The sequence below is a fragment of the Physeter macrocephalus genome, chromosome 11 (genome assembly GCF_002837175.3).
Source record: "Physeter macrocephalus isolate SW-GA chromosome 11, ASM283717v5, whole genome shotgun sequence".
Lineage (NCBI taxonomy): Eukaryota > Metazoa > Chordata > Mammalia > Artiodactyla > Physeteridae > Physeter > Physeter macrocephalus.
Window position 1 is genome coordinate 159,527,026 of NC_041224.1, and position 23,288 is coordinate 159,550,313.

Below are 23,288 nucleotides of genomic sequence, written 5' to 3' on the forward strand. Positions count from 1 at the left end.
GTTGCTTGTAGTAGTCTCTTAGGATGCTTTGTATTTCTGTGGTGTCTGTTGTAACTTCTCCTTTTTCATTTCTAATTTTATTGACTTGAGTCTTCTTCCTCTTTTTCTTGATGAGTCTGGCTAATGGTTTATCAATTTTGTTTATCTTCTCAAAGAACCAGCTTTTAGTTTTATTTATCTTTGCTATTGTTTTCTTTGTTTCTATTTCATTTATTTCTGCTCTGATCTTTATGATTTCTTTCCTTCTGCTAACTCTGGGTTTTGTTTGTTCTTCTTTCTCTAGTTTCTTTCGGTGTAAGGTTAGATCGTTTTTTGAGATTTGTCTTGTTTCTTGAGGTAGGCTTGTATAGCTATAAACCTCCGTCTTAGAACTGCTTTTGCTGCATCCCATAGGTTTTGTTTTATTTATTATTTTTTTTGTGTGTGGTATGCGGGCCTCCCTCTGTTGTGGCCTCTCCCGTCCCGGAATCTATCTGGTCTATAGTGTCATTTAAAGCTTCTGTTTCCTTATTTATTTTCATTTCGGATGATCTGTTCATTGGTGTAAGTGAGGTCGAATCTGAATGAGATCCCTGCTGGGTAGAGTAACCTTGGTTGCAGTTTCTTCCCTTTCATCACTTTAAATATATCGTGCCACTCCCTTCTGGCTTGTAGAGTTTCTGCTGACAAATCAGCTGTTAACCTTTTGGGAGTTCCCTTGTATGTTATTTGTCATTCTTCCCTTGTTGCTTTCAATAATTTTTCTTTGTCTTTAATTTTTACCAATTTGATTATTATGTGATTCTCGATCTTTGCCTCCATTCTTTTTCCGAGGTCCTGAATCATCTTCAGTATCATTATTCTGAATTCTTTTTCTGGAATGTCGGGGTCCTTTCTCTCTCTCTTCTCCTTCTGGGACCCCTATAATGCGAATGTAGTTACGTTTAATGTTATCCCAGAGGTCTCTTAGTCTGTCTTCATTTCCTTTCATTCTTTTTTCTTTATTCAGTTCTGCAGCAGTGAATTCCACCATTCTCTCTTCCAGGTCACTTATCTGGTCTTCTGCCTCAGTTATTCTGCTATTGATTCCTTCTAGTGTAGTTTTCATTTCAGTTATTGTATTGTTCATCTCTGTTTATTGGTTCTTTAATTCTTCTAGGTCTTTGTTAAACATTTCTTGCCTATTCTCGATCTTTGCCTCCATTCTTTTTCCGAGGTCCTGAATCATCTTCAGTATCATTATTCTGAATTCTTTTTCTGGAATGTCGCCTATCTCCACTTCACTTAGTTGTTTTTCTGGGGTTTTATCTTGTTCCTTCATCTGGTACATAGCCCTCCGCCTTTTCATCTTGTCTATCTTTCTGTGAATGTGGTTTTTGTTCCACAGGCTGCAGGATTGTAGTTCTTCTTGCTTCTGCTGTCCCCCTGGTGGATGAGGCTATCTAAGAGTCTTGTGCAAGTTTCCTGATGGAAGGGATTGGTCAGATCCATCATTTCTAACCAGTGTAATTCAACTTTGCATTTCAATTCTCTCTGATCTTCTTTTTATTTGTAAGCAAGGGCAGAATAACATCAATAGGAAAATAAGATGAGGACCATTACAGATGTGAAGTACTTTTGTGAATATTAGAAATATAAAATTTTCTACCTGTGATCAGTTATAAGCATTAACTGATCATCAGTGCTGGGCTATATATAAAAAAGGAGATGAATAAACATTAATATTATGGTTGGCCAACAGTTATGTGAATAGAAGGGATAGCTTGGCACTGAGGTGTAGGATACTAAGTTTTAGCCCTAGAGCTCTCTTACTAGGCAAATCCTTATTACTTTAAGCTACTCCAAATGCCTATGCAAGGCCAAGAGCATATTTATTCTCCCCTTCCATCATGGCATTTCTTTTTATAGTAAGCTTAGGGCTCCCAGAATAAAGCTGTTGTCAAAAAGTAAACAGTAAAGAGGTATGAGCTCCAGGCCATTACCCAGTATTATTGGGCATTGAACTTTTTGCTGCATCTTATGTGAGAAATGAGAGGCCAAAGGATAGGCAATGATGCATGTGCACAGGGCACTGAAGGAATTGGTGGGAAAATAATGGAAATCTATTAGATCTATTTGATTGGACCCTTAGGATCTGGGCAATTCTGTTATCATTAAAGCCAGCAGATTCCATTTCCATGCTCCAGATATTTTTATAGAGATTATTTTCACTATAACAAAATTATCTGGCCAAGTCTTCATACTGTAGTGTTTGAAGCTTCCAAAGGGGGTATTAGTTATAAATCATTCTTGACTAATATGCCCTTAAGCGTTGCCCAATGAGTGGAGCTGGGTCTTGTACAAAGAATTCCCTCTGAGCAGATGCATTTTCCCTTCTCTGTCCCTTCTGTTTCATCCGTTTTTCTACATTGAGTAGGGACTCCACATTATACACCAGAAATTCAAGGATAGCTAATCACTGTGTAAGCTTAAAGGCCATGTAATAGTGGTAGAGGTTAAGCGCCCAAATATCACAGCATGCCTCTATTCATATTTGAGATTATACAAAAACCTCAGTCTTTAAAAAAATATACTCCCTTTTATTAAAAAGGCAAGTATATCAGAACATTGTTTCCAGTCATTAATAGCTAAAAATATTCAGGCAATTAGATTAAGAATGAATGAAGCATTGTTTGATCACTGACTAAAATGGAGAAAAATTCAGAAAGGATATATTTAACTCCATTAAAATTTTTTTCCACCTTTCTCCATATGGAAAAACAGAAGAAAATAATCTGGAGAAATAACAGAATAGACGGCTCTAACCTTTAAAAGCTATTTAGATTTTTCTGGGAAACATCTCAAACTTAAGAGAGGCTTTTTAAAGTAGGAATAGTTGGGGGGAAGATAAATTGAGTTACACTATTCTAACCTCTTTTCTACCATCATTTCATTCTGATAGTTTTCTGTCCACAGAAGCATAAATGGTTCCCCAAATGGGAACTTCAAATAAGGTGAGCTACTGTTTGCTTCAATTCATTAACATACCTCTATATCACTTTAAGGTGTTTTATGTGTAGCTTTTTTCATTAACACCTATCCCTCCTCTTAAAATTCATTGATTCTGAATGACATTTTTTTTCTTCCCCCCTTTCTTACTGACATGATCAACGCCTACTTATTTTCCATATCTTAGAGGGAGATTTAGTTGTGTGACTGTAATCTCTCCCCTCCTCCAAATTAATAAAGATGGGAAGAAATCTGTCATGATGTTTATTAAATAGCAAGTATGGGTAGAATATTATGCATTAGGAAGATTTCTAGGAAATGAGGTGTTGGTGACCAAAATGTTTATTTTTATAAGTATACAATAAATCCAAGTCTCTTAACTAGAATCTAAGTTAATTTCAGTTAATTTAATTTAATTATCAGACCTAGTTGTTTAATTCAGTGTTCTATGTTACCTCACTGAGTTTTTATTTGCCATATATAATTCTTTTTAGTTTTCATTGTATTAGTTTTTAGGTTAAAAAATCAGTACAGTAAGTATTTATGATTTATTATTTTCATCACCTGTTTTTCTTTTCTGTCATCCACAACTGCATAACCAGGAAGACTATAATACTGCTCATCATTGAACAAGATTTCTCCTGCCTCACAATAAAGCGATAGAGACTCTTTTATTCAGCTTATCTAGGATATTCAGCTAGACAGTGGAAGAGATAAACATAGTGAAATGTTATTTGCCAATGTCTATATTGAATTTTTGTTGCCCAGTTTTCTTCCTTTCAATTGCTCAAGGAAGCCTGTTTTGACTTCTGGTCCATTCAGACCAGGTAAGGCAAACAGAGAAAATGTACAGGAATAATGATGTTTCCTCCACCCAACCCACTAGGCCGGCAGTTAACCATCTTCAACACCCAGGCGCAAATAGCTATCGGTGGAAAGGACAAAGGACGCCTCTTCCAAGGCCAGCTTTCTGGGCTCTATTATGATGGTTTAAAAGTACTGAACATGGCGGCTGAGAACAACCCCAATATTAAAATCAATGGAAGCGTCCGACTGGTGGGAGAAGTCCCATCAATCTTGGGAACGACACAGACAACCTCCATGCCACCAGAAATGTCTACCACTGTCATGGAAACCACCACTACAATGGCTACTACCACAACCCGCAAGAATCGCTCTACAGCCAGCATTCAGGTAAGCCTTTCTCCAACAATTAATTGACTCTGCATCTTGGTCTTTGAGATGTTGCTATCATGGTCAGTGTTACTACGTAGCTAAAGTGTCTGAATTACTATGTTTGTAGGAAGGATGCCTGTAGGAAGGATGGTAAAGCTCTTATTCAAAATGAGCAAATTTTCACTATGAAATACTCCCACCTCTCATTTTATTACCTTTCTTTTCACTACCCCAAAGGGAAAAGGGGGAAAGGAAAATTTGTTATCATAGGAAAGACTGTATCCTAGTTCAATTCTATTTGCATCCTCCTGACGGCTTTGCTAGGACATGAATTGTTCATTTTTGAGGCCAGTGGGTAGCATTAAATCAAGGGCAGATGAAGCTAGAGGTTCAATTAATCCTTATAAAATGCAGTATTTGTATTTGATAAGTGTTGATTATTCACTTGTTATTTTTGGCCCACTTCGTTTCCTTTATATTATATTGACCAAGGTCCTAATTACATTAGAAAATTTGAAGGTCTGAGTTTAGCTATGTAGGAAGTCCTTAGTTTTGTGGTTACCGTTTTTGTTTTGTCACTTAAAAGTAATTATACCCAAGCTAAAGCTAATGCATTGCTGACTTCCTTGGCATCTCATAAATCTAGTTAGTAGAGGGGAGAAGGTTAATCGAATTTTTAGCCTTAAATGCTCTGGCAAAAAATAAGACATTCCGATTGCTTGTGGGAAAATGACCCCTAGTCTAGTTAGTATCTGCAGAAGATTCAGTAGATCAGTACTTGTCCTTTCTGTTTCTTAGTTTTAAGACATTAGCCAGGGGTTCTGTTGAGTCTTTGACATCACCCTTCCATTGACTTCAGAGGGCATTATAAACCTAAAGTCAATAATCAATTAAACCCCCGATGTGTTCCCATTCTTCTGAATTAAGTTTATGAGAGTTAGGCAGTGGTAAAAGTGTTGTCTACCTTTTCCCTTTTCTTTGAGTAGAAATATCCAGACCATTCCTTATGTGACTCCACAGGAACAATTGGAAGCTGATGCACTGATGATGTTATCAGGCCAATTTAATGTGTTTTAGAAAAGCTACTAAGAAGCTGGTTACTTAGCAGTCTTATAGTTGCACATGTTGTTACATGTATACCTACGCACATGCTCCAGAAAAATAGCTTTTTCTCTACTGATATTAAAGCAATAACTCCTGACACTTCACTATACTCACTGAAAAGAAGATAAAAGACAATATATATTTCTATTATGACTCTATAGCTCAAGAGCAGATCTGTTTATTGTGGATGAAAGGACAGTTCTATCTGCACAGGTCTTGGCAGACTTGTTCTGTCTCTGTCAGAATACATTCCACTAACCCTGTGGGAAGCAGAGGAGCAAATGGCTTTTTCTTCATAGGAATGGATGGTCCTGTAGTCCTTTTCAAGGCCAAATTTTTACTGACCTCAGAAGGATTTAATGTTACATGAGGATTCAGGGACTAGGCCATGGTAATTATCAGTCTGGGGCTTTCCTTCCTGCAGCAAATACATAAACAGGAGCAGACTGGGTGAGTATTTGTACAAACTAAGGGAGCCAGAGTAGGATACGAGGTACAAAAGTCTTATAAGTGATTGTGATTCTAAACATCATTTAACCTGTTGTCATTTTAGAGGTCAGCAGCTGTGGACAGCTGGAGGATGCCCTCTCTAACAGCCTCCTTTCTGGTGTGTTTCTTTTCCTTTAGTCCAGTAATAATTGGATTACATCTACATGTCTTTCCTTTTGCTTCTACAGAAAAGGCTATAAAAATGAGTTATAAATCTTTCGATGCTCTTTGTTTTTAAAGGTGTATAAATACATAAAGTAGTCTTGGAGGAAAGCCAACAGACTAGCAAAATTGGATTAGACGGTGATGACAGATAAAAAAAGCCCCATATTCTTTGTAAAGATTAGCTAAAGGAAATAAGTATGCCAAGGGTTTTGAACTGTTTGTTCTGCCAACTAGCCATAAGAACTTTGCCCTGGGCTCCATAAAAACTAAATAGCCTGCCTGTCTCCAAGTCTATCCCTGTCTTAAATACATTCTGTAGATCATGTGAAGCTTGTGTTAGGACCGGGGACCCAACAACCCTTGGATTCTACCCAAGGTTTAAGACAGCTTCCAGACTCTGAAGACTTTGGGTGAAGAAGGTCAATCTCAGGAGTTCTTATATGCCCTGTGTGAGCCAGCTAATTTTCTTGAATGAAATGGACTCATAAAGATTTGATCTCTGGGAAATCTTTAGAAAAAAGAAAAAGAAGGGAGGAAGCCTGGATTTCATGTTCACTAGATCCATCATTCACGTTTTCACCTATGTGTGAAATCTTACAGCCATTCCCAAATGATACTCTGCTCTGTCTTCCTTTGCTTTGATAATATTGCTAGAGTAGAGTTGTCCTAAAAGTAGACTCTTCCGGAAGAAACAAAATAATAAGCATGTGCATTCACAAGTATAAATATCTGTTTATTAAAAATCCACTGGTTATTTCTTTAAGTGTAAGGTAAGAAAACATTTGAGCAGTTCACTTCTGATAGACCTTGGTTAATGTTGATTTTAGATCAAAGGAAAACTGCAAAATGCTTTTAGTGATGCTCTTAACTGTGTGTGAATGTGAATAAAGAGTTTTCGAATTGATATGGCCCTCTAACGCTCTAGCCTCCTGGAAGTAATAGGCGCTTTGATCTTTCTGATACTCTAGTTTGTTACAAAATACTTGTGAATTACATGGACTATGTTAAATTACTCACAGCTGCGGTGCCAAGCAGGAGGGGAGTTTGGGGGAAAATGGATACATGCATATGTATGGCTGAGTCCCTTTGCTGTGCACCTGAAACTGTCACAACATTGTTCCTCAGCTATACTCCAACATAAAATAGTTTTTTTTTTAAAAAAGAAGGATGTCTCTAGATGCCCCCCTGAATAAAAAAGGAAGTTAAGGTTGAGAAAGCAGGTGGGTGCATTGAGAAAGCAGGTGGACCAGTGATAATTCTCAAATAAAGGTCTGGCACTTATTAGGTGCTCAATAAATATTTATTGAATAAATCAGAAAACAAGATAGGCTTTATTATGTACCTTATCATCATTTAACAATCAGAAGTGGCATGGCTTGTGGAAGGATTTCTCTCTAAGATGATCAGTGTGCTTTGGACAATTTTAATTTTTTTTCCAGTGGTAAAACTGTAGCAGAATGATTAAATGCACGTACTTGAAGTCAGACTGCCTGGGTTTAAAACCTAGTTTCTCTTCGTTTTAACTAAGTGACCCTGGGCCATTCGCGTATGTTGTAGTTACCTATTGCTATGGAGCAACCTGCCATAACTTAGTAGCTTCAAACAACAACTATGTCATTAGATCTCAAAGTTTTATGGGTCAGAAATTTGGGCAGGGCTCAGCAAGGCATTTCTTCTGCCTCACATGGAATTGACTGAGGTCATTCAGTGGCTACTCTGGTTGGAGGGTCTGGCTTCACGCATGCACCTGGTGCCTTGGTGGCATCAACTGGAAATACTGGACTCAGCTGGGTCCATGTCTGTCTCCGTGTCTCTAGGACTCCTTTCATAGAGGCTCAGGACCCCTGGAGAGAGTTTTCCAAGTCTCAGTTTCAGGGAATGATGTATAAACCTCATTTCTCAATGGGAGGAGTAGCAAGAATTTGCAACCAACCTAATTCTACCGCATTGTAAAATTGGAGGGAGGGAAAGGTACCACTAGTCCTTATAAGATTGTTGTGAGGATAACTGAGTTAATAAAAGTAAAATGCTTGCAAGTGGTATATCATGAAGAATATAATTAAATATATTTTAACCTTGTTATTATTATATTCTGTCCTCAACATTTGGTATGCAAGCCAGTACCCTCTCAAGCAAGGATCTAACTCAGAAAATGGGGCTACTTCTACTGACTGTAGTGTCCATAGTTCAGAGTGGGGCTAGGAGGTTTTGGGGGATAGGGATTTGAAGGAGGCTCAGAGTAGAATTTGGGGGCTGAAATCAGTTCTGGCAAATAAAACGTCTGTAAGATCTCCGGAGTGGACATCTCACTACCCATCTTTAATTTTCTTTTCCATTTTTAAATCAACCAGGAGTGCTATGAGCCTTGCAGAGTATGTTCTGTTATGAAATAGGTCTATCCACATGTATTTTTGGTGTTACAGAAAGAGGAATCCAGTTTCCTCGCCATCATGGAGCTTACAGCGTAAAGTGGGCAAGAGGGCTTGACATTAGCTATCAGTATGAAATAGTGACTTACAAATGATGGTGTGTTGGGGGGTGAGGAGTGGTGTATGGGATGGCATGGCTGGATCTTACGAATGAGGTGAGAAAAGAACTGGGACTTGGATACATGGTGCAAGGGACAAACCCCAGGTTGGCTGAATGTGCAAAGCTAAATTGACAAAGTCAGAGATGATTCCTAGAGAGATCGCCAAGTCCAGCTAGAACAGAGAGTGCATGGGGGGGGTTGTGAGATACAAGAGATTCAGATTCTGAGAGTCTTGGCCTAAAATGCCCCCAAGCAGGAGAAGTCTGAGAGGGGAGAACTGGATCAGGTTCCCTGTGGGTCTTACTACCAGGGATGCCCCAGAGATTGTACAGGCACATCCATTGCATTACATCTGACCCCAGTGTTGGTGGGTTACTATCATGATGCCGATAGGTCAGCTTCTAAAATGGAAAAGTTCAACTCAGGCTACACTCAAATTCCTTAGTCCTCACTCAGGATGGAAGGCAAAAGTGAGAAATAAGAGTCTTTTCGGGATAACTACCAGCCACCATGACCAAAGTGTTCTTGTGAGAGAGGAAAGGGCCAAAGGAAAATAGTTCCAAGAATAATGTGTATTCTCTTACCTTAGTGCTACAGACCAAGTTATCAGTAAAGAAAGAACTCAGTGTGTTCTGTGTTCAGCAAATCACCATTTGGAATCATTTATAAGCTATTAGCAGAATACTGATCATGACCCACTTTTTCTGAACTGGGCATTGGTAGAGTCACCTTGACATCGGCCAGGGCTGCCTGGCACCAGAATATTACCAGAAAATCACAATGCTCAGCCTGGATTGGAACTACCTTAATAAACAGTAGAAATGAAAGACTTGAGAGTTTTGTGAGATTTCATTCTTATCTCAAACTCACAAATTTGGTGGGCAAATGTGAACCACTTTCAAAAACTATGGAAGGAAGCCACAGTTATTCAGGTTTTGTAACAATACCTATATGGAAAGTCCTCCTTCTGGTCTGCTTTCAGTTTTAGGCTGGGGACAGTCAGAAGCACACTTCAGCCTTGATATTGATTATTGCAAAACAAAACAAAGCAAAACTTGTGATTAAAAAGTTGATCCTTCACACTGTCTGTCCTGGATGCAGTCCCAGTATGTTGAAGGAAAGAGAGAGAAATTTAGGATCAGAATTTCTGGGTTGGATGCCAGGTTCTTCCAGTCACTTAGCTGTGTCTCTCTGGGCATATTGATTAGACCCTCTAAACCTCAGTTCTATTATCTGTAAAATGGGCACAACAGTATCTTTACCATAGGCTTGTTGTGAGTAATAAATACAACCAGATGTGGAAAGAACTTAGGCCATGCCCTATCCCACAAGTCTGCATTAAATGCTAGACATTTGGAAAACCACTTCAACCCGAGAGACTCTCCCAGGACTCACAGATCCTCACAGAGCTTAGCCTCCCTGTATGGCTGGATGAGTACAAGAACAATTTTGTCTACACCCACACAAACCTATAATCACCCAGGATTTCCTTTGAGGGTCCTAGATTGAATCACAGCCCTGAATTCATCAATTAGAAGGGATTTATGGAGTGGGAATTTGCTTAGCTGAGTGGTTATCACATGCAAAGTGTTCTGTTAGGGTGAAACATGTGAAATTGCCATTTTTGTAGCTCAGAATGGTCAAATATCAGCAATTTCATATGGTTCAACAAATACATGACACACACATTTATAGCATGTTGTAATCCATGGCGTGTTGAGATTCTGGCTAGAACACTGAACTTTCTCAAGGTTCTTTGAATAATCAAACTGTCTTGGATTGGGATACAAGATTAATCTACTTTACTCCAAATACCATGCTATAACAGGAGGTAAGTTATGTTATACTTATCCCCCAAATTATCCCCTCTGGGCCCCTCCACCTTTTGCCTGCTGCCACCAGCTTGATAGAAGTGAGACTAGGAGTCCACACACTTTTCCATCCCTCGCTTTTACCACCAAACAACAGAGCCTCTAGGGTAAGTTTATTTTAGGATCAGAGCTCAACTAATATTGATTAACGGCCTTATGTAATGTGTGGCTCCCGGGCTCGTTCCTTTCCTGCCAAGCTTCATAACTGGGGGAGGCACTGAAGATTTGTCAGTCTAATTAGACTTTAGCTGCCAGCCAAGAAATATCTTCTGTTTCCTCCTTACCTTCGCACAGGTACTTTCTTTTCCCCTCCCAGAGAATAATTGGGGGGAAGGAAATTGGACTCTAATTTACTCATTACCTGGTAGAACTCTCCAGTGACATTTTCTCTCCAGAATGGCATAGTTCTAATGGGAAAAAAAGGAACTTGATGGGTTTACCTACCTCTTAAAGACTTATGTGTTGGCAGTACACATAGATCAGCACTTCCCAAAGCTGGAAAAAGTCCCTTAAAGGATCTCTGAGAAGGTCCTCATCACGTACAGGCAGAAGTCTGCGAGATGCTAGGAGAGGTTGAAGAGATGCCCTTCTAATTAGGTTGTAATCTTTATAGGGTAGAATTTCCCACCAGAATTGCTAATAAAGCACTGGATCTTTTTTTTTTCCCCCAACATCTTTATTGGAGTATAATTGCTTCACAATGGTGTGTTAGTTTCTGCTTTATAACAAAGTGAATCAGCTATACATATACATATATCCCCATATCCCCTCCCTCCTGTGTCTCCTTCCCACCCTCCCTATCCCCCCACTCTAGGTAGACACAAAGAACCGAGCTGATCTCCCTGTGCCATGTGGCTGCTTCCCACTAGCTATCTGTTTTACATTTGGTAGTGTATATATGTCAATGCTACTCTCTCACTTCGTCACAGCTTACCTTTCCCCCTCCCCATGTCCTCAAGTCCATTCTCTGTGTCTGCATCTTTATTCATGTCCTGCCCCTAGGTTCATGAGAACCATTTTTTTTTTTTTAGATTCCATATATATGAAAGCACTGTATCTTATTTTGAGCCATCAGAACAGCTGAGAGGGAAGTGCAGTCAGCTCTTGGCTACTCACCGTGGAGGTCCCCAAATGTTTCTAAAGCTCCAGGTGGTTTTTCCAATCACCTAACAGTCTACCTGGCCTAGTGTAAAGCCTGAATCCTTTCCGTGCGGTGTATGGGTCTCCCACTTGCTCTCTCTCTGACCATGTTTCCTATCACCTTGTTCCAGGTACACAGGTCTTCTTGATCTTCCTTGAACTTAGAGCCAGGATAAGGGAGGGGCGGGTGAGGGTTGTACAGTTGCAGAGTCGGATCTTGTCTCCATTTAAAATGTTGATTTTGGGGCTTCCCTGGTGGCGCAGTGGTTGCGCGTCCGCCTGCCGATGCAGGGGAACCGGGTTCGCGCCCCGGTCTGGGAGGATCCCACATGCCGCGGAGCGGCTGGGCCCGTGAGCCATGGCCGCTGCGCCTGCGCGTCCGGAGCCTGTGCCCCGCGACGGGAGTGTCCACAACAGTGAGAGGCCCGCGTACCGCAAAAAAAAATAAAAATAAAAAAAAAAATAAAATGTTGATTTTTTTTGCTTATCACGGATTTTGTTTTGCATTGATGTTGACTTTAAAATATTGCAGTAAGGTCTTCTTTGTCTTGATGACTGAGTTTGGGGCCATTCCTTTAAACATTACACAGTAGATGAGCGCCCCCTCATTAGTCCCAGCCCTGCTCGAGCACCCCAAGCACATCTGTGGCTTTTCACTTGCCGTTTCCTCTGCCTGATGCAGCTCTTTCCAGCTATTGCACGACTCACTCCCTTACTCTATCCAGATTTTTGCCCATATGGCACCTTCCAGAGTGGCCCTCCTTGACCATCCCCTGTAAAATAGCACTCTCTGTCACCTTCAGCTTCGTTGTCTCTCAGAGCAATTATCTCTCCCCGATGTTATATCACATATTTATTTTGTTGTTTCTATTTAGTGAAATGTGAGCCCTAGGATGGCAAGATGTTTGTTTCATGCACTGTCAGAGCACAGAGTAAACCCGCAGTCGGCATTGCCTGAAACAAATGAATGCCCAACAGTCTGCGAGCACCTTCTCAGGGAGTACACTTGCCTTGTAATACAGATTGACCCTCACTTCCAAGCACTGTCCCTCCCCTGCTCCCCTCCCCCACCCCGTAGAGGCCCGCTCTCTGGTGGGTTATCTGCAGTGGTTTGTTGTGTTTTTTTTTTTCTTTTTTTTACTTTTTTTTTGGCTGTGCTTCATGGCTTGCAAGATTGAACCCACGCCCTCGGCAGTGAAAGTGCAAAGTCCTAACCACTGGACCACCAAGGAATTCCCTCCACAGTGGTTTTGCTGCTCTGGACTCCTTGCCTTAAGAATAAGGAGTCCAGAGATATCTGCTTATATCTGGTGTGCAAGGCTGTTCTTCTTGACTTCTGGTCTTAAATTCTCTTTCCTTAGAACTTATTTGTCATCCTAATAGCAAAAGCAGCTTCTAGCACTTAGAGTTTTCAAAGCACTTTTGGAAATAGTGTAATATCACCACTTTCCCTCTCCAATTTCTTCACCATACTCCTTTCCCAAATTATTTAATTCTTAATTAAATAATTAATTAATTCTTAATTCTCCTGAAACCTACCTTTAAATATAGGCAAATAAAAATTATTTTAATGGACCACTGCTTCTATCCTATTCTATTGGTATGGATAGAAAATTAACTTGGGGCTCATTTACCTGGTTGTGCATGTGTAAGTGGATTGGTGGGAGTCTCCTATCTGCTTTAAGTTCCCTTTTTTGTTTTTCTCTAATGGCTGAGTATGTTGCATGAACCCATTCATTCCTGGTCATGACCGTATGATTTATCTGGCTCCATAGTTCATGACCTTTTGAAAAGAAGATTTTGGAAGACACTATGAGAAGCCATTAGATTGAGAGAAGGAATAGTGTCTATGTAGTTCCTCACTCAACATTCAGGGCCTGGCACGGTGCTGGCCACAAAGTGGGGCTCGATCAATGTTTGTTGAGGAAAAGAAAACTGCATTAAGTGAATGAATGCTTATGTGCAGAGGGAAGAAGCAGAGGAGGGAGCAGTGTTACTCAAGACAGCCATGTGGGGCTTCCCTGGTGGCGCAGTGGTTGAGAGTCCGCCTGCCGATGCGGGGGGCGCGGGTTCGCATACTTTCTAAATACTGAAGTAACATTTTGGTAATTGTGCAGCGAGTGAAAAGAATTACAGAAATTTAATTTTTTATGTCATACCAGAGAATTACCAATTCTTATCAATAAGAATGTCTCATGAAATAAAGAACAATCTCTTTCAAATTTAATAATAGGGCTTCCCTGGTGGCGCAGTGGTTGAGAGTCCGCCGGCCGATGCAGTGGACGCAGGTTCGTGCCCCGGTCCGGGAAGATCCCACATGCCGTGGAGCGGCTGGGCCCGAGAGCCATGGCCGCCGGGCCTGCGCGTCCGGAGCCTGTGCTCCGCAACGGGAGAGGCCACAACAGTGAGAGGCCCGCTTACCGCAAAAAACAAAAAACAAAAAACAAAAAAAAGACAGCCGTGTGGAAGCAGCGTGTTATGAAGCAAAGAGAGCACAGAAACGAGGGTCAGAAGACTTCATTTGTAGATAACATGGTTAAAACCATGACTCGAGGTGGACCTTCATTTGTCAGCTGTGGGATTTTGGTTAAGTTGCTTCTTGGAGCTTAGTGTCACCACCGAAATATGGAGATTATAACATCAACTCCATGGATAGGTTACGGTAATGTAAGTCAAGGGCTTAAATTGGTGCAACTCGATAAAAGATTGTTGTTGTTGTTATTTTAAATGGGATTCCAATCCAGGTCTCTTTAGCATCTAAATTTTGTTTTTTATTCTTCAATTAACCATTTGGCCTATGACATGACAATTAGCTTCCTTGGGTCTCCACTCTTTCCTCATCTAACAAATATAAGGGTAGATTCACACTGTCTCCAGTTTCTTCATTTTTCTAACAGCAGCTAACATGGTGTCTTGCACATACAGTGGCAGTTGAATGGATGGATTAAATGAATTAGAGGATGGAAGGGGAAGAAAAGCTGAAGAGAGGAAAGGAGAGAGCAAAGCAAAAATACTCTGTAATCGTGTTGCTGTAAGAATATCTGTCCATTTCGTGGATTGGATGGCTAAGGTTGAGCGAAGTGAATAAAATATCTTTAATCTAATTAAAATTATAATACAAGTAATGATTTATTTTTGTATCCCCCCTCTTTGCTGAAAGCTTTCAGAAGGAGTTCCACAATGACCGCCCCTATGTGGAAGATGAAGTAGTCAATAAATGTCTCTTGAGTTGTCAGAAGAATCAATGATTCCAGTTTAAGCTAAGGTCCAAGAAATTTCTTTTTTTCTGAAAATGCATCTCTTTCTTTCTATTTATATATGACAGGGAAATGCCTTTAAGCAGCAATCATTGCTAGCCAGGCTTCAAGATGGATATTTCCATTCTGCCTTTAACAAGGCAGTAGGAGGGGTGGGATGTGCTTTCATACCTTTCTGGTGCATGTTTGAATGATTGTAAAAATTAGAAACACACTGAGGCTGTTATGACAGCCCTGCCTTTTGAAACCTAATTAATGCCTTGGGTTGTCTAGAGAGTTAGTTCTGTTAGCTAAATGGAGAATGTAGAGTTCTCCTTGGTTTTTTTCATCATCCAGGGATGAGATGTCTGGGGGAGATAAATGCACAGCATATCTGTGGTGGCTAGCAGTCACCGAGAGAATTACTTGATGGAAATTGGTACATAATGTACATGTACATAATGTGGCTTCTTCTATCTCTCATTTGATCTGATTGTGTGTGTGTGTGTGTGTGTGTGTGAGAGAGAGAGAGAGACAGAGAGACAGAGACAGAGAGAGGATGCTCACATGTCTTTGCATGTATTAGCTAGAGCAGTGCTTCCAAAACTGTTAGTGTATACACATCACCTGGGCGATCTGATTAAAGCGCAGACTCTGAGTCAGTTCTGGGTGGGGCTAAGATCACACATTTCTAACTAATTCCCGGATGATGTCAGGCTGCTTTATAGTGGATCTCGCTTTCTGGAGCAAGGATCTAGTAGATATTTATAGTTCCTCGCTGAGTAGTGTAGCACCAGTTCACCTATCTCTTCTAAACGGTCTCCCCAAACTTAATTCAAGGCTCTTCAAAACAGGAAATCTTGTTAACCCAAAGCATTTTGTAAGTGAAAGAACTGGTACCCAGCCGAGGATTAACAAAGAAAAATTTATCCCATCAGACAGTCCTGCTCCTGGTTCCCCTGGCCCCCTCCTCCTGTCCCTTCCTCTGCTACATACCCCCGAGGCAGATGGGGAAAAAAAAGTAGGTAGAATTTAACTTGTCACAGTATTTATCCCCCTTTCTGAGTGGTGACCTCCAATGAAAGCAGAAGGACTTGAATGATTTTAATCCACGGTAACAATGGGAAACCAGTCCTGACCATCTTGAGCGGTATAAATATATAAAATGACAGATTTTTCTCCTCTGCCTCCTCACACCCTCCTCCCAGATAATGAGAGAGACACATATTCATGCACCCACAACTCACACTATAGTGCACAATGAAATTTCACCCAGCCTTTATCTCGTAGCTGCTGTGCTGATGATTAATGCCCCACTAGCTGGGAAGCTATTCCACTGAAGAAAGACAAGGAGAGGGGAAGACACATGAAATATATCTCTGAGGCCATTTCTCATTATTATTATTATTATTATCATTATTAGTTCCTTACTGCCGTATCTATCCTGTTAGAGAATGCTTGATCTGTTGGCAAGGGGGAGGGGATGACATTTGAAAGCGGATTTCACCAGGGAGAAATGAGCAAGGACAAAGATAGAAATAGACACTTTTTACTAAAGAGAACTGACCTGAATCAGATATTGTGGTTGTTGTCATTTATTTTTGATTTTGTTTGTTTATTCTATTATTTTTGTTGTTTTTGTTTTAAAGCCAAATATAATAGATGCCTCCATCTGTGTCTTCTGTTTTCTTCCCCCCCCAGGCATTTATTTTTGCATGTGTTCTTTTGTCTTTATTGAGTCTCTGTCTGCAAGAATCAATATGATATAATGTATGCAAATGTTATTCCTGACCACTTATGCAAAAGACTGGACAGAATAATTTCATTGCTTTGCAACTCCCATAATATAATCGCTTCCATATCCTGGCTGATTTCAAGTTTCTGAAAAAGCTACTTTTTGAAAAATAATTCTATGTACGTATTGTATAAACCACAGTATCTGATTCTGTCCTGTTTCTCATTCAAAGAAAGGGTGATTGCTAAGTGATTTCTGGCTCTGTCATTTAGGAGGACTACACAGCAGTGGTCCTTGTTGGGAAAATGGTACCATAATAAAAGCACTATTACAACACATGTGTCTACAGATAAAATGGCAGATTCATTAACCGAGACAGAGTACTATAATCTGATTTGGAAAATGCTGTCTTTCCAAAGTTGAGTTTATGAGGATATGGAATTTATAGCTGTGGTACCCACATGTAACTTCAGTTTTAGTCAGATCTGTATTCAATTAACAAATATTTTAGTGAACTGAGTGCCTAGTGCGGGCCACACACCATTCTAGGCACTTGAGCTATAGAAATATACAAAACAGACCAAAAAAAAAAAAAACCTCTTTCCTTACGGGGCATATATGCTACGACACAAATATTAGGCACCCCATGAGTGCCAGGCTTTGGGGAAACAAAGAATGAAATAAGTATACCTCTGACTGAAAGGAACACACAGTCTGGGAGGGCTCTTAAATATTTTCTCAGTCTGAGCAGACTCATTTTTATGTCAGTTTTCTACAGAAACTGAAGCACGCTGATCTGCTATTATACTTGCAGAGGCAGCAATCATCTCTGTTTATACAGGTCAACTCAACAGAAGAATAACAAAGAATAAGGTCTTTAATTTCTACTCCCCAAAAACAAGTTTCAAATGTAAACAGTGTCTTTTTTGACTAACAAAGATGGCAACAATAAGCCATGTTAAAATAAAGTTATTGCATCTGAAACGTATTTTAGTCTCAGGGACTAAGTTTACAATAATAATTGCAAATATTTTGTTTATTAGTTTGAGATTATAGTTTCATGGAATGTTTATACTCAAAGAGTCTCAGGGATTGTCTAATTATTGAGCCCCATCCAACTAGTGGAGCTTTAGAGATGGGCCAGCCTAGTTCCATCAGTCAAAGTTGTCTGTCCAGGGGCAAACTGCTTGCCCACCTTTTGTAATTTAAACAATAAGCATTGGGAATTCCCTGGCAATCCAGTGGTTAGGGCTCAGTGCTTTCACTGCCAGGGCCCAGGTTCCATCCCTGGTCAGGGAACTAAGATCCCGCAAGCCACACAGTGAGGCCAAAAAGTAAATAAATAAAATAAAATAAACAATAAGCATATATTAATTTGATGTTTTAATTTAATTTTTATCTAAATAATGCATCTACATAGCTTAAAACTTCACATAGCACACAAATTCCCATCACTCCAGAGCAGAGGTATCATTACTTCAGCTGCTAGGAGTACTAGCTGCTGTATTTTTACTAGGTATATATGCATTTTTAATAGGTATATATTATACCCAAACTTACTACCAATGCAAAATTTCAGTGAGAATTATTGTACTGCCAACTCTTTCTGTATACTGAGACCAAGCTTTCCTTAGGGACCTCTATTTTTTTTTCTTTTCCCTAATACTTATTCTCTAGCCATCTCAGAGAGCATATGAATTAAATAATACACATAAGTGCTTTGAATATTTTGCATCCAAAAATGAGCATAGCTCAGTCTCTGGCTCCACACCAGATGCTTATATTTCTGAGAGGGGCAAGGATTAGAATAGTCAAGTTGGAATTTTTATGCTATGAAACGTCAGACAATGTATTTGCATGCCATTGAGTTCCATCATACAGTGTATGGTGATGAAATCTGTTCACTGAGCTCTCAGCTTCTTTCAGCTTTATCATTGTAATATATTTATTGCCTTTCCTTTACATGTGCTAGTTGATGTAGCTGCTGTAGAAAAAGAATTACTGCACATATTCCCTGCAACTCAAGAGGAATAATACATTCTAAGAGCACAATTGGGCTCCACTAAAAAAGAAAAATCAGTGGATTAATGTTGGATATATATGGATATAGATACTGGAAATGGGATTTGATTAAGTAATTACACTGAGTATGAGCCAAAGGTTACAGCTATTGGAGGAGAGATGATTGGAGGCCAATGTGAGAAAATCATGAATAGGAGGTTTCAGGGGAAATTTTAAGTGGGATGATGAGGACGATCCCAAGGCTGTTTCTATAGGGACTCATTTCTACCAACATTGCTAACCAGAAAGCAAAGATTACTAGAGGCTCTGAAGTAGATCAAAATATTTGAAGAAGAAAGGAGATAAATAGCAAAATCCACTTCCAAAGCCGTACTGAGAGCACCATACAACCATACAAAGAGCATCTATTAAAGTGTTCTTTGGGCTCTAATAGCTGCCGGGAAATTCATGGTTTTTCAATTTGGGGGATTTGGGGTGAATGTTTAGGCAACTTATTTTTGTTATGTTGCACTCAGCAATATGCATAATAATGACTAGAGGTAAATATAAATCACATAAAACAGTGCCAATCAAGTCATTGATAAGAGGGAAATTAAGGTGTGCTTATGTTTCCTCTCTCCCCCTCATTTTCAGTAAATTCTACGTTCTTCTGGGTTTTTTCCTCATCATATTAGGTGTTTTTGTAAGAGAGTTTTCTTCTTTCTTCTGTTGTAAACATTTTTCTCATCTCAGCATCCTTTTTAAATTCAAGAGACATTTTCCTTTGCAATGTACAATAAAAGGCGATTATGTTAGAAAATATCAGAGATGGCTTTGTCATGTCTGGCGCTGTTAAATCATGTTGTGTCCTGAAGAGCTCGGTAAATGAGGCCAAGGGAATGATTTGACAATTGGACAAGGCCCCAGTCAGATCTCCCAGCTTCCCCAAAACTCCCTGAGGAGAGAGAGACTCAGGTGGTGGGTGGAAGTATTTTTCCTTTAAAGGATTATAGAGATTCTGGCGAACCTTATTTGGGGTTTTGCTTGCAAGGCAGAGCCAGCATTTGCAAAGGGGGGCGGTCTTTGTAATCCTTTTTTTTTTTTTTTTAAGATTTAATTTGAATTCAAGATGGCGTTAGAGAATTAAAAGAGGAAGATTAATTGCTCAATAGTTAATGGCTACTGCCTACTGCATGGAAGGATGTTGATGGAGATAGAAGGGTGAATAAGACAGATATATGCTACCTGTCACAGAGCTTGCATCATGGGAAGAAGGCATAAGACAAACTACTTTCACAAGTAATTATTTAATCTCATTGTGAATTCAATGGAGAACAAGCTGCTAAGAAAGCAGAAAGAGATTTGAGCTAACGTTCTGATCTGGGAAGATTTTCTTGAGGACACAGTGTAGGAGCTGCACTGTTCAGGATGAGAAATTAGGTAAGCAAAAGAGGAGGACAAGGAAAAGTGTTCTAAGCCAAGGGAACAGCCTGTGCTAAGGCCTTGCTGTAGGGAGCATACTGTATCATGTTTCTCAGTCTTTGGTCTACAGTTTCGCTCTAAAGTCTGGAAACATACCAGATTTGACCATGTTAAGTGGCCAGTTAATGCCCACACTTGAAGGGCCCCCAGAAGGTCACTCATAAGATATCCAACGGGATGAAGCATCATCTCATTACTATGACAGAGTGATGTGGGACTGGTTTGAATGAGTTTCCAAAGCTGCATTGAATGGCACGGCCATGTTGAATGGGCTCAATGGTCTCCTGTTCTGAACCCTCTAGATTACTGGATCCATGGTGTACCAAAGGCACAGTCTTCCTCAGTGAAAATCAGAGATACAAATAATTTAGGGCAAAGCCTCACAGACATGTATGTAAGGATTGAGAGAAATGCATGAGTACACTGTGTTTATCACAATTTTGCGCAATACATTGAACTTTGTTTGCTAATGAGTGACCATACACGTTGAACAGGCCGTACGATTGTCAGGAATGTCCTGACACAGAACCTGTCATGTATTGTAATATCAAGAAACCATTTAGTATGTATATGTATCTAGGTTTCCAGACTTTATAGCCATCCTGTATTTCACTCGCTTGTTTCTTTAATAGAGCACTAGTTACCAGAAATCAGTTATTTGAAAACGTCTAATTCTTCTTCCTATTTTCTCATGCTTTGCCTTAATTTTCTTTTTTTGCTTGGTGGAAACTGTGGAGTTCAGTGAAAGTTTTCCTGCAGTCTGATTACCCTCTCTATTTAATTTCGTAATAAAAAGTCTGAACCAGAAGCTGGAGATAATGTGCCCGATTCAATTCATATATGTCAATTTCTTTTTAATTGTAATTCTTTTCCCTAGTTCTTCCCACTCTGACTGCCTAGGCACAGCTGAGGCTTGGTGATTATAGGACATCATGCCTAGGCTGTCAATTATGCTTCCTGCTTTAGGATTAAATTCATTTATTATCATTGTTCTGATTATTAGTAGTAATAGCAGGCATCTCTACCCAAACCTGAGTGAATAATAGTTTCACAGTCCTTGCCTCCAAATTTAGCTTGTTTTAGTTTTTTACCCAGATGATTCCTTCCTTCTTTAATGGCATGGAGCGTTCAGTTTCCTGTGTTGCATTTAAATTCTATTTGAGATCATTCAAAAGACAGGCTTTCTTAGAAGATTCTTTGTGGTGTGGAGTGATGGCATATTATTTCCCTGGGTGTAGGTTTCACCAACTAGTGGATGTCAGTGGAGTCTTCTCTTGGTAACAGGACTACTGCTTTGTTGAAGAAGTATTTGAACTGGCAAAGGATGTCTATTAGCTATCCAGTCTTGTTCTTAGAAAGGCCCCCGGTTCTCATCCTCAGAAGCACACATGGCTTTGACTCCTGTGCTGACTCCAAAAAAGAGCACTTACCTTTCTGCCTTTTTGATGGAAGTGTCCACACCACTGTCACTAACAGAACAGCAGCATGGCCCAGCCGACTTAAAAATAGTATTGGCCCTTCAGCTACATGTTAGTTCTTTCAGACGTCTTTCCCAGACTCAAATATCAATATGTCTTCTGAGCTTAAAACTACATTTGTAGTAAGATCACCCAGACAGCTTCAGGAAAAGAGATCAACGAGAGACTTGGTGGAGAGTCCAGGCTTTTATTTTATTATTCTGCACTTTGTCTTTTGGCAAGTCAGAAGAAAGCAATGCAGTTTAATTAATAGTAGGGAAAATGTTTGCACTTTAAATTGTAAGTGTGTCTCAGTGATACTGCTCCCGCAAATATTGCTCCATGGACTTTCTGGAAGAATCATTTTGATGGCTCATCACCAGGTTTGAGACGCCCAGGCTACTGTACTACCCTTTCTTATCTTGGTTTTGTTTTCTCATGATGGCTCATTGATACAATTTCCTAATCCTCCTTACCTTGGAATCATAGCCTCTTAAAACAGTTAGACCTTTGCCTCTAAAATGAAGGGTGTGTCTCAGAATTCCAAAGAGTGGACCATCCTGCAAGGTCTCCAGCCTCTCAGCTCACTCATTCAACAAACATGAGTGGGGAAGGCTGGGTAATTACTAACATGGACCAAGCACTTTTCTGGACCCTGACAAAAACAAAACAGATAATTGTAATTGTGATACTAGTTCTTATGGAACATACATTCTAGGGGCAAGGGTGGAGACTGCCAATAAATAAATCCGTGAGAGAATATAGTATTTGCTGACAAATGCCCTCAAGAAAATAAAGCAGGGAGATGTCACAGGGTGAGTGGTGGATGAGTATTTTAAAGACAGTCTCTCTAAGGAGGGAACATTTAAGCTGAGACTTCAATGACAAGCGTGTAAAATCTGGGGGAAGAACATTTGTGGCAGAGGAAATGGTTAGTGTGAAGGCTCTAGGTTGAAACATGCTGAGGGAGTTTGAAAGAAGGTAATGCAGCTGGAGCAAGAGGAGATCTGGTATGAGGTGAGGTCTGAGGGGTGAACAGGAGCTCAGTGACTCAGGGCCCCTTAGGACATGGAAAAGAGATGGGATTTTACTAAAGTTCAATGTCAAACTATTAGAATCTCCTAAGCAGTGGAGTGACGTGTGCTTTTTAAAGATCACTCAGGCTGCCATGTTAGAAAAGATTGTGAAGAGTGAGAGGTGAGTCATAGATACCTGTTATGTGACTGTTGCATCAGTTCAGGTAAGAGATGATAGTGGCTTTACTAGGATAGCAACTAGACCCTCCCTACACAACAACCTGGCTTGATGGCCTCGCGCTATGTCTTTGCATTGCTCTGAACTGCTAGCTCTCTGAAACCTTAAACCCTACTATCTCAGTTCTCATACTTAAATCCAGTTGCTTTCCTGCTTCATCAAGTTTTCATTAATCTATAAATTGCGTTTCATTATGGCCCTCAACTCCCATCTTCCTCTGTTGTATTCATTCTAGATCATTCCAAATGGTTTCTACCCTCTACCCAACTGGAAGGGTGCCTTCAACCTGCTTTAGAAGCCTTTCCTTTTCTTGCTCAGCAGCCCCCTTGCCTCTAACTTTTGATTAGCATCCTTTCAACCTCCCAACTCAGTTCCCTTCTTCACCGCTGCACCACTGAGTTTCAAATGCTACTTTCTTTTGGAAGAAAATGTTCATCAGTCATGAGTGTCTTCAAATTCCTCTCCCTCTAAGTTTATGAGCTTCTGTGCTCACCTTAGGAGAAGCCCTTCATCCCTCTATTCAAAATCTTGTTCTCGTCATCCTTCCACCCTAGACTCTTCCCAAGCTTTTTGACATCATTCATTGCCTTCATTTTCCTGTGGTGCCGCTAATATAATCTCTTCAGCCTATGAATATACCCAGGGCTTTTCCTTCTTAAAAGCAAAATCAGAACAACACCC

General features: G+C 40.0%; 1 protein-coding gene across 8 annotated transcripts in view; it reads left to right on the forward strand.

The window, feature by feature from the left end:
- NRXN3 (neurexin 3) overlaps positions 1–23,288 on the forward strand; it is a 1,750,257-nt gene that overhangs the window by 1,588,100 nt on the left and 138,869 nt on the right. For all 8 annotated transcript variants that reach the window (XM_028496242.1, XM_028496240.1, XM_028496243.1 and 5 more), the window contains one exon: positions 3,854–4,161. In XM_028496242.1, coding sequence (XP_028352043.1) covers positions 3,854–4,161 — 308 coding nt within the window. The remainder of the gene's footprint in view (positions 1–3,853; positions 4,162–23,288) is intronic.